Genomic DNA, 12,228 nt, shown 5'->3' with positions numbered 1-12,228 from the left:
AGAATAAAAGGTAGTCAATTCACGGAACCAATGTCCGCCAGAATACGGGACTGCATCGAGTGTTGTCACCGATGACCTATCCTAAGCTTTAGAGACTTAACTTTTTTATATTGGCTTTAATCCTTATTTGACCCACAAATGACCTGTGATGTTGAAAGTAAAAAAAAATTAAAAAATTAAAAAAAGAAAAAGAAAAGAAAAGAAAACAGACCCCGACCCCTACCCCGACCCCGACCCCGCGTTTTACTGACACCCGCCTGGCACCTCAGTTACGTCAAAGTTTTCAATCGTGTCACAGCATGCTTTAACTGAATGCTCTTGTGTATTTATGGATATAATATTTATTGCGTTGATTTTCTCCCATGTTGGGAAAATCTGAAATTAAGAATAACAATAGTAATACTAACAATAGACTTAATATATAGCGCTATTTCACAAAAGGTGCAGTAGCGCTTTGCAACAACATAACTTAAAGATAATTTAAAAACAATTGAAAAGAATAAAGATATTATGTTTCATAAAACTTTCGGTTAAAAAGCCGTGATTTCAATTTGCGTCTAAGTATATCAACAGAAGAGCACTTTCTAATGGCTGGCGATAAAAGGCTCCAAAGCGTTGTTCACGCCCCCCCCCCCCCCCCCCCCCACCACGAACTCATGGCCCTATCATCAACGAGGGCAACGACAATGAAAACGTCACCTTAAAATATATCCTTATTTCATTTGCGCTACTTCGCGATTATTTCAACTCGCTCAACTTTTACATAAATGGCGAACTATCAAGGAACCAAATTGGTAGGAGTGGCGTACAAGTTAAGAAAGTAAATGGAAAATTCACCGTCGTGCGTTCACGTTCTCCAAAAAACCTTAAATGATCGTTTAGCCAGGGCTTTAAAAGGCAAAACGAAAATATTTGTCTGATGCGTGGCACTCGTTGAGTAAATGGTGGAGAATTATAAAGTGCTAAAAATTGAAAAAAAAAAAAAAAAAAAAAAAAAAAAACAGACGCCGGTCCCTGGTTTAGCCCTTCATTAGTGTTAGTCAAGTGTGAAAGGACGGAGAGCTAATTCCGCTTGCAAGCACAAGAGCAAAACAAACACGCCCGTGCCAACACTTGCTAGCTCTAAATGCATGTTTAGCTGTATGGCTTCCTTAGCTTCCCTCTCGATCAACAGAAAGGCACTGCATGCTTGCAGGATATGACTGCCGCGGTTTGAGATCATGGAAAACGATCCGCGTTTGGAGCGTTTACTCGGTATTAGATTATATTTTTCAGTTTACGAAACTGCCAAGATAAAAGTGCTTTTGTGCTTTCCGGCCGAACTTAGGAAGACGGTTTTCAAAACGAGGTGCGCATCGTCGAGTTGCATGGCTGCAATCATCTCGTTTGTCTTAATAACAATAACCACGAAAAACTGCTAAATCTTGCTGATTTAGTGATCTTTTCTTTTCCTCCTGACACAATGGCCGCTAAATCAATCAAAAATCGGAAAGTACGTTATCCAATGCAGGAGTCCGCTTAAAATATGTCTCTCAGCAATATCAAACTAGATTTTACCCTGCATGCTATTTTCAATACGATGACAAATGCTACAACTCACCTAATGTTTGGATATGCGATGGCCTCTGCAAGAAACTGAAAAAAACTGCCAACTCTACCGGAAGCAACTGGCTTAAGTGAGGTTTCTGAATGACAATACAAACACCAAATGAAATTGTCGCAAGGAACGGTATCAGTTTTGTTTGCATAACATTCACATTTCCTGCTGTCCGCTTTAGAACACTGATTCAGCGCTAGCGTTTAAACGAAACCGAAGTTCCACTGTTATATATACACTACGTAACATTCGAACGGAATCAAAGGTACTTGAACTGTTAATTGAACAAAGAGTATTTTAGATAAATATAACAAAATATTTCCAGAAGAAAACTTTTACCCATCGTGAGTTTAGGGCTGACGCCGATTGAATCAAAACTTTACGTACGACACGAGGTGACATTAATTTGATTTTCTGGAGTTAAAAAGAACGATCGTGAGTTGTCATCTTAATTTTAATTGCCATTTACTTCTTTAATGTCCACTGGACTGATCACGGATTGGTTTTTTTTTTAACGAAGAAAACTTTTGATTACAACTTCAGAAACTTCTCCAGTATTGCAACGAACTAAGTGAAACCAGATACTACCTTGGGCGAGGAAGTTTTTTAATTGTTTTAACCAGGCCATCGGCTTATTGCTGCTGAAAAGAGTTATGGAGCTATATATGGAGGAGACTAGAAAAACTGCTCAGTTAAGTGGCAAAAATGACCCAGCGTACAAGGGAAGAGGTAAGTTTGTATTCCAAGACTCGTGTTTACTGATTGGTGGCTTCACTAAGGAAGCCTTCAAACTGATATGTAACTATAGTTTCTTGGTGGCAAGTTCTCAGTACTCAGTTTGTTTTCTTCAAAGATTAGCGAGCGAATGCGAGAGACGAATAAGTAAAGACCGCACAGAGTCTACGTTATTACTGATGCTGTTTTAGAGATTCGATGCTTGATGAAAACTTAAAAAAAAAAGGTTGCATGTCTTCTTTTCTTTTTCCACGCCGGTACACTTGATAATTTTTCTTCGTTTGCTGTCCTTCTTCATTCCTCGCAGTATGAAAGCCTGGTATCACGCACAAACATAATGTTTTGATTATCTCATGCACTCGATCAATATTTGTTTTCTCATTAGGTGGCCACGGTACGTTCCAATCCAAAGGATCGATCTCCGTATGCCATGTAGAGCGTATTCAGATGCCATTTCCAGCCACACATACTCCTGGCAAGAACAACGATGACGACAAAAATATTTCGCATAGTAGTTGCGTTGTATCATAGCTGTGATGATAAATAACAGAACTACTGAAATTCCTTGTATTTACGTCTAGCTATTGTTTGACTGACAATAACAAGAGCTTCCGCGTGTCGCGGCTCATGAATCAGTGTTAGCAGTAATCATGAAATAAAGTTTTAATTACCTGAAATGTTAGCATCACACATGTACAGAAAACGAAGCAAAATTCTAACTTCAAAATGAACAGCTGCCAGTGCAAGTACCGGAAAACAAAATTCTCCTCGAAAACAAAACATTATTAATGAAGCTGGATACCGAAAGAAAACCAGATTAAAAGTATTTTTCCAAGAAGCAATTAATTGATTAATTCTGCTCTTAGAAACGTCTTCACGTCGATCATGATCAGTAGTAACTCATGCAACGCTTGCTCGATCCCAAACTCAGTCCCCGCTTCTCAACTGTTTCACAGCTGAAGCAGCTGCCAGAAGAATTCAAATTTGTGTTCATTTCTTTGAGTAGTGCCTCGTCAATCACACTTCCCAAAACTGTAAAGAAATTCAAACTTTACCCTGCAAAATATCAGAAACAAATAGCACCAGTGTTACAGTCTCACAATACGTTACATGAAAGAAAGTTGTTGTTATGTACGCTCGACTGCTTAACGATTCTTCCGGAAGGCAAGCTCTGCTCACAGCTTGGAACTCATCCTCGTCTTTGGCCATGTTTTTGAACAGAGGCTTGCAAAGAAATGAAGCAAATTTATAACTACGTGCAGAGCCAACTTCTGTATTTGTTGTAGGACATTCTCGTTGCCGTTGCCGTCTGGAAAGGCTTAAATAAACTATTATCTAATCTAAAAACACCCGTTTATCCGACCTTATTCCATTTCCTTTGCAAAGCTTCTGTGAAATTCCTGGGGTAAAATTAACTCGCTTGCGGGAGAGGACTGTCTTTTCCTTAGGATACCAACCTGATCCGTAACTTACTGGTTTTAATCCAAATTTGGACTTTGTTTCCAACAGCAGTTTATTCTTCAAGTTTGTTATCCAACTGGAACATGTAATCCGGAATGAAATCGTCTTGGTGTGTCGCAAATGGATTCGAAAGTGGCACTTTCTGAGTGGCTTACTGATACCATTTGCACATACGTCATTTGATAAGATAATAATAAAAAACAATAACTGTATTAAAATAAGGATGTGAACTGAGTAGTTAACGGAAACGGACGTCCTTTGTAGATAGCGCAAGTTATTAGAAAGTTTAGTTGAGTTTTCAAACGGAAGTTTATTATTAAAAGTGTTTTAATAGCTGGTCAATCAGTCGGCCAGTGAGTTAATTAGCTAGTTAGTCAGTCAGCCACATGAGTGAGTGAGTGAGTGAGTGAGTGAGTGAGTGAGTGAGTGAGTGAGTGAGTCAGTCAGTCAGTCAGTCAGTCAGTCAGTCAGTCAGTCAGTCAGTTAGTTAGTTAGTTAGTTAGTTAGTTAGTTAGTTAGTTAGTTAGTTAGTTAGTTCATAGTTAGTAGAGGGAGACACTATGGTCAATTTTTAGTTTTAATTGAAACTAAAACAAAGCTAGATGTCGAATCAATAACTTTATACCGACAGGAACCCACAATTTCTGAGCATAACACATTACGGAAGTTAAAATTAATCAAACTATTAACCTTTTGAAATACTTTCTAGAGTTTAATTTGCGGTGATTAACATGATTAGACTTAATTATTCAAGTTCAGATAAAGGATAATTTATTCGTACCGATTGGCTAATTTACACGTTACAATTTGTTGGGCGAGTTCTTAACCTGTTGGTTGGTGGAAATCAAAAAATCTGTAGCACTGCCGGAGAGGTTTATAGATCGGGCCGATTTTGATATTATTGAAAGGTAATGTTGGATTTATTTCCGTGACACCCTGAAAGGACAGTAACTTGAAAACGAACAGTTACCGGAAAACAAAATTCTACTCGAAAATGAAATAAAAAAATAATAATAATAATGATAATAATAATAATAATAATAATAATAATAATAATAATAATAATAATAATAATAATAATAATAATAATAACAAGAAATTTTAACCGAGTGTTTAAGAAAGCCAAATCTAGAGCCCCATACATAAAACAGAGGGGGGCTTTTTTTCTCTCGTATCGATCCCATTTTTAGACGATAAAACTTTATTACATAAACATAATACTCCTTCAACTAAAGCTAAAGATCACAGAAGACTGGGGGTTAGACCAGTTTAATTGTTTCCATTGCCTTAGGCCCTGCTTCCCGTGTTAATAAAATATTCTTCTCACTTTCCGAACGTCGACATCATCGAAACTGAAAATAGCTACAAATTTACCATGCAAAATATCTAGAAACAAAAACAAAAAAGAATAATTCCACGCTTTAATAAAGGTATAGCAACTTTACATGACCCAAAGACTTGGCTCTGAGTGGTGTATAAAACTAACAGAATACTCGTGAGGTTTCACGTTGCTTAACTTCGCCTGAAGTGTACTTGATCAAGTATCTTGGGAGACAAACATAACTTATCCCCGAAAATGCAACGAGTTAAGTGGAGAGAAATTTTGAGACTGCATCGGCTCCAGCGTCAGCAATTGCTCTTCAACAGGAATATGGAACACTCAGAAGGGAGTAATCATAACCCTTATCCAGGCAGCACCGATACTGTGGATGGTAAGTTTAATGACCTCATAGCCGATACTTGACCACTCTAAACCTTGTGATTGTAAGACGGATCTATCACCAATGAATCTGTTAGCCTGCGAGCGGGCTCTTGTTTGTTCCGCGCGACAAGCGAAGCTGTGTTTCGCTGTGAGGTACGAGCTACTGGGGAGTGAGGCAATCCGGCAAAGTTAGAGCGCCTGCATGCAATCTAGTCGGTTTTAAATTCCGCACCTCGCGCGCGAGGTAAAACTCTTCACGCTCCATGTACCCAACAGAAAGAGCAAGATGCAAACAAGTTGGAGAGCAAGTTGCACGTGGAAATTTTCAGGCTATACATAAATGGATCTTCTTCATGGACTGCATGGCGGTAACACCGAAATAAAATTGTAAAAAGAGCGGGCGATTGTTGCGGTGTTTACAAGCAGGCAAATGTTTATTTTATATGGAACTGCAAATCTGGCGCGTTTGAACAAAAAATTTCTACGAAGTTTCAAATCGTGATGGCAGCCGTGAATAGGTGCTAGCGTCGATGTGTGAAAAATTCGACGATCACTGAATTCTTGAGATCCTCTTATTTGTCCAGTTGAAACGTTTTTCTTGCGCTTGCATTTCAGTTTGTCTCACGTGTGAACACTACTGACGAAAGCGAAAGGAAGTGAAGAGTGACCTATTCTCCATCTTGGAGAACCACTCCAAATGCGCATGCGTACACGTGTTACTTCTAACACTTGCATTTACATTTGCGATACGCGTAAACATCGCTTGCACTGCTCTTGCATTTGCCTTTACGTCGCACGTGTGAACCAGCCAAAACTGAGTGAAGAATATTAGCCCGTCTTCTTTCAAAGTCAAGCCCACCAACCCCACCCCCGCCAGAACAAACAGAGAGTAGTGATTTACTACCGGGCTATTTCCCAACCTTTCTCGTTTCCGTTCTGCCTCTTGACTCCAACCCTCTTTTTAAGCATTTTCTGGTTCACGTCCAAATTAATGAAAGGTTTCCATTTTTCTCATTTTTCTTAATTAAAGGATCTTTTAGACCAGAAGGAGGAGTGATGCGACTTCCGATGCCATTTCCAGCCCCAAACCCCCATCCCCCGGAGGGCGACAGCAACGACGGTGAAGATTCTTCGCCGGCACAAGACAGTGCTGGTGAATGTGTTTTATCATAATCAATGAGATTCACCAGTTCTGTTAATCGTGTTCTTACTTACGTTTAACCTTTGACAACAAAAAACTGTGGATAGGCCAACCATATCGTTCACTATCTGTATACAATTGTAAACTTCATTGAACTGGACAGAATCATCTATTATGCCTGAAAAGGCCTGACTGATCAGTTTCCTTGGATTCAAGTTATAGTTAGATGTCTGACATAAATTCACAAAACAGATCAACAGAAATAAGTTATTACTACTTTGTCTGCTTTTGATTTTATACCGGCTATGTCAGGTCTCTCTGACCGTCTGTTCTTTTTTTTATGTGCTTTCAGTTGTTTTAAGAAATACTTTGACTTTTGAAATGTTTCACGTTGCCAATTTCGCTGCTATTTTGGCGGGCTTATACAGGAACACAAAGTCTGGTATTGCATGAAAATCATTAGCATTACATGCTTAGTAATATGTAACAGAAATACCCAAGCACTTTATTAATTCATATGACTCGGACTGATATCAGGAAAAGGGCGCGCCAAAATATCACTACAATTATAGCCTACGAGCATCTATCCCAGGCGTAGTAAAGCGAGCGATCTAGCTAACCACGCGAGCGAGCGCGAGAGGCTTCTCCTCCCTAAGGGCAATTTTCGCGCGCGGAGGAGGGTGGGGGAGGGGGGTGGGTGAGAAATAAGGGATTGCCCATAGCCTACTCTAACAATATTAGCCATGACCATAATGAGTAAAATCTGGCTTAGCTGCATGCAAAATAAGGGTGCGTTTTTTGGCGAAAATCCCAATCCGGATTTTGGGCTACTCCTGAAAAGGATTTCGCATCCTTTAAGGGGGGACTTAACCTAAATTTGAATGAAATTTGAAGTGGTTTTAAGAAAGGATAGAAGAAAGAAAATAATTTTTGGAACACTAACAGACAGTTGATACCCTCGCAAGAGCACCCCAGGTTGCTTGTGGACTAACTTGGTATCCGTCTATTAATTATTAACTACAAATTCTTATTTTAAAACTTCACTAATTCTTCAATATTTCTTATTTCTCTTAATTTAACCAATCCTTCTAGAAAAACTATCTCCTGCCAAATATACCCAAAAATCACCCCAAAATTCACAAAACACCCCACAACATAGATTTACGGGATGAACATGCTTGAAACCTGAACGAGATATTTCCATTAAAGCCATGTAAAGTGCGGTAAAATGGCGTTTACGTTAAGTCCCCCCTTAACTGTATCCTAGTTATGGCCATGCCTTTGGTATTGTCTACAATCTAGAATTCGGAATAAAATTGCGCGTTGCACGTGGGAAAAAGGTCATCAGTACAACTAAAAGATATACTATTTGCATTCTCAATGGCGCGGTAACTTCGCTTTCCCATTTAGTTTTTAGTTGTCAAATGGAGCCATTTTCACTTAATTCTAGCAAGTATTTCTATTTTAGAATGGAACAAGATTTCGAAGGTGCTCTTCTGTAGGGACTATGGCAGCTAAGGCACATGCGCAGAAGAGTCCGGTTGAGACTAATTTGCATGCAACTCGTGGCGGGATTTTTGCTTTTCCGCCAGTAATTTCAAAAGCTTTCAAAATATCACAACAAACAGCTTCCGTAATTATTAAAGAACGTTTGTAAAAAAAAAAAAAAAAAAAAACATTGAGGTAACTTTCCGAAGCTTCCTGCATCTGAACTCTCCGACAGTATTTGAAAAAGTTGGGCCAGCGATTTCAAAGTGCTTCTCATCGAGGCGCGCATGCCATTGGGGTGACATAGTCAACCCAAGCGCGTGGTTCGCTAGATCACGCACCCTCTTTACAAAACTCAGGCCGGATCTGTTGTCACCGAGCTATCCTTTGCGCTTACCGAAATGAAAGCATAATCTGCATGCCGACGATTTTGTAAGAATATTGAATACTTGAGCGATTTTATTCGAGTATAGAACTTTTTTAACTGCGTGTCCTAGTTTTCCATCGCCATAATAACCACAGGCATTTAGGGTTAGACAAATTCTAAACTCCCCGTTTGGTTGTCGTTAATCAGACATGACCGATCGAGTTTAGGCTATGTACAATAAATCTTATTCCAAATGCCACTTCTATATTCTTTTGTTTTTTTTCAAATTGGCGCTTGCTCAAGGCAAATATTCTTTTGACTCTTGAGCTAAAGAACAAGGTTGGAAGGTTGATTTGAATACGAATAAAAACATTATATTCATCTGCACAATTTCGCGATACATCAAAAATGAAGTCCATGTACGTTATGTACTGATACAACACACGGCGGAAACGCCTCAACAGCATCAGCGGAAAGCTAGGGAGGAAAGATTGCGTGACGAGCCAAAAGAGGAATGTTGGGGAGGAAAGATTGCGTGACGAGTCAAAAGAGCATCTGCGAGGGAGGCTACAGCAGCATGATCTTGACCATAAGCCACCTGATTTGCTGCGAATTTCGTGTTTTCTTTTATGTTTCTTTTTTCTTCTATTTTCAGTGATTCTGGAATATGCCAGCGACCGCTCCAAGCGTAGCAGGTTAAAGTGACCGTTTTCACACTAGAGACGGTCAAATCGTCTGGACGGACAAGTCGTCTAAGTGTGTAAACGGGTTGAATAAAATTTTGACCGTAACAGTCGTCTAAATTTCTCCGTCTGTTAGGTCGATTTGTTCGTCTAGACGGACAAGTCGTCGAAAGTCTGACTTAAATTCACACCAGACGAACAAATTGTTGCATCTCGTTCGCCGAACGGAACTAACAAAAAGGAGTGATGGCTTATGAGAAAATCAAAATGGCGGGTGGAAAGACTGCTGTCAAGACGAAGTGAAAAAACAAGTCATGGTCTCCGGAAGAATTAAAGGCATCGCCATTTGCCAGTGTTTTGGCTTCGAATGAGAATAGAGATCGACCATGGGCCATTACTTTGGCAACACAAACAGCGGTCATGGCAGCAACAGCCGGTGTTACTGAATCACTTCGGTCTAAGAGTAGGTATTTTGATGTGAAAGGTCTCTGGAGCAAAACGAAATATTTGCTGAGTTGAGGTTTTTTCCTTTTTAATAAAAGCGTCAAAAGCCTGCTCCATATGTAAGTACAGCTCCATATGTATGTATGTATGTATGGCAGCCATTTTTTTCTAAAAGCAAGGTAACCAAGCCTGTCAGTGCCAGGCCCCTGGCTTCCAAAAATCGTCTCTTTGTCCGTCCCGATATGAATTTACGATGATCAACACAAGGTGAATTGTCCTTTTAGAACTCACATTAGGCGTATTTAAATCGTGGGACGACTTGTCCGTCCAGATGATTTGTCCGTCTTCTAGTGTGAAACGGCCAGTGTGGTTGACTTTCCACTACTACTGAAGAAAGCCTATCAATGTTCTATAATTTACAATATACTGGACTTTTTTTATTACATGTATCAGTCACATACTTTATAAGCTATTATGTTTTTTTTAACTGTTTTGTTTTTAAGCAATAAGCAAGGGACCGCAAACGAAAATGCTGCAAGTATACGCAGGATCTGTAAAAGATCTAATCAGCCAAAAATATAAATGACTCAAATTTCTGCAAGGCTGATCGGACAGCGTAGAAAACTTAACACGACAGCGACATGATAGAGACCAAACCGAGAATCAACAGAATGCGGCAACCGTGGACACCTGTTTCGAGCTGGTTGGCTCTCGTCAGCACGATGTAGCACAGCAAAAAGTAGAACAACCAGCGCGAATCGAGTGGTCTACCAAATGCACGTGGTAGTGATTTCCAGGGGCGTAGCGACCATACACGCACGTACGCACGTGCGTACCTCGAAAATCTAAAAAAGAATATTTATTTATTTTATTTATTTATTTATTTATTTGACTAATTTATTTATTTACTTATAGATTTTTTGGCGAAAAGCGACTTATACGCATGCAAGAGTTTTCTCTTATTATTGCTGCTATTTTACGAAAAGCTGTGTGAATATTGCACTATTCATTTTAATATGAGAGTTCAAAACCCAGTCTCACAACGGTGATGGTCGAGACACTTGTGTCAACCAGCTCTGCTGAACGCAGTTTTAGCGGCATGAAGAGACTGAAAACCCCTCTTCGAAGCACTATGAGTGAGGAGAGGCTATCCTCTTTGGCGATACTCCACATACACAAGCACAAGAATGTGGATATTGACAATCTAGTTTCCAAATTTTCCCGTCATAAAGGGAGACGTCTCGCCCTTTTCCTGTAGCCACATTTACAGTTTATAATACACAAGTCTAATATACAGATATGCAGAAGTACCAAAGGCTGACAAATAAACAACTGTTGCCTGAGGATGTGTCCAATGAATCTCCATCTCCTTCTTCTTACCTCTTCACTCAACGTCTCCACGTTAGCCCTTTCCAGTAACTCTCTATTACTGATCTTATCTTGCCATTTAATCCTCATTACCCTTCTCAGGCATCGGTTCTGAAACACATCGATTTTCTTGGCATCGCTTTCGTTCATTTTCCATGTTTCGCAACCATACATGAGAACTGGAAGTTACTGAATAGTTAGCGTTTTTTCATGCTTTGATTTATGAAACTTGTCCCTGAAAAAATGGGAAATGGCATTCCGAGGCCCTAAGAATGAAACATTTCCTGGGGGAGCATGCTCCCACATCCCCCTAGAGGCCCGCGCTGCCCCTACACCCGCTCTAGAGGCTCGTGCCTTCGAGATCGGCGCTCGTTTGACTACATCCTCCTGTGCGTATTTATCTTCAGACATCCGTCCACGTCATGCGTCATAGCGTGTGACTACGAACAATGAACAAAATAACTGAAATATTATGTCCCTGTCGCAACAAAAAAACAAAACTTTCTTTTTTTTAACGCCTTTTGTCCGGCCGGAGATGTCAATCATTTTGAGACTACGCGTGGAAATCGAATAGCCTTGAACTTTGGAACCTTTTAATTGAAACCCAAGACCAGATGATTGACAGTGGTAGGAAAAACAATCGAAGAAAACAAAATAGGAAACCTTTGTAAGAACTTGAGCTTTAGGGAGACATCTTCATGGTGAATAATAAAGAAGAAACAAATCGGGATTTCGTGTGAGTGTGTTGGGCTTTAAATCTTGGAGGCAATTCCCAACACAGTTCTTGAAAACTATTGTAGAAAGGATGAAGTGCATGGCATGGTGCAGTTCCGCAGTGTACGCACCGAATATTACACTGTATCGCTTTGTTTACAATCTCCCTACTCGCCGCCATGAGATGTGTATAAAATGGAAATGAGGCCCGGGGGAGGAGGGTGCTCCCCTATATGGGCTATACGGGGACGTGCCGCTGGATAGGGTATGAATTTTAGCCCCTCTGCCCTGAATAACAGGGTATGTAATTTCAAGCGAGTCTGTCCTGGAAGGGTATGGTTGCGAGACTGTCGTGGACAGGGTCAGGGTTTCAAACTCCAAGCCGCAACCCAATACCCAAACACGGTTTAAGTACCCCCCCCCCCCCCTCCCCGGGAAATGAGATGGCATTTGAATTTCGCCCATTATGCAAGACAACCTGAGTGTGCACTCTGCCTGTTGAGATTGCATACAGTACTTGAAGCCGCT

The 12,228-nt window shown here is 40.2% G+C and overlaps 1 protein-coding gene and 2 long non-coding RNA genes across 3 annotated transcripts in view; all 3 read left to right on the top strand.

The window, feature by feature from the left end:
• The first annotated feature begins 726 nt into the window (after window positions 1-726).
• Window positions 727-3,889, top strand: LOC146489534 (uncharacterized). Its single transcript, XR_014865082.1, has 3 exons — window positions 727-2,032; window positions 2,141-2,326; window positions 2,718-3,889. It is a non-coding gene; the product is annotated as an uncharacterized LOC146489534 (long non-coding RNA).
• Window positions 3,890-5,162: 1,273 nt separating this feature from the next.
• On the top strand, window positions 5,163-7,018 carry LOC146489533 (uncharacterized). The gene is made up of 2 exons (XR_014865081.1): window positions 5,163-5,505; window positions 6,526-7,018. It is a non-coding gene; the product is annotated as an uncharacterized LOC146489533 (long non-coding RNA).
• Window positions 7,019-10,988: 3,970 nt separating this feature from the next.
• Window positions 10,989-12,228, top strand: part of LOC146489532 (diamine oxidase [copper-containing]-like) — a 3,913-nt gene continuing 2,673 nt past the window's right edge. The window contains 1 exon segment of the mRNA XM_085111736.1: window positions 10,989-12,228. This exon segment is cut by the window's right edge and continues 279 nt beyond it. Within this exon segment, the coding sequence (XP_084967862.1) occupies window positions 12,139-12,228 (90 nt within the window). The 5' untranslated portion in view covers window positions 10,989-12,138.

The sequence above is a fragment of the Pavona decussata genome, unplaced genomic scaffold, assembly GCF_977016875.1.
Source record: "Pavona decussata unplaced genomic scaffold, jaPavDecu1.1 SCAFFOLD_6, whole genome shotgun sequence".
Lineage (NCBI taxonomy): Eukaryota > Metazoa > Cnidaria > Anthozoa > Scleractinia > Agariciidae > Pavona > Pavona decussata.
Note: the sequence above shows the minus strand (reverse complement) of the source record. Positions and strands in the feature narration are given on the sequence as shown.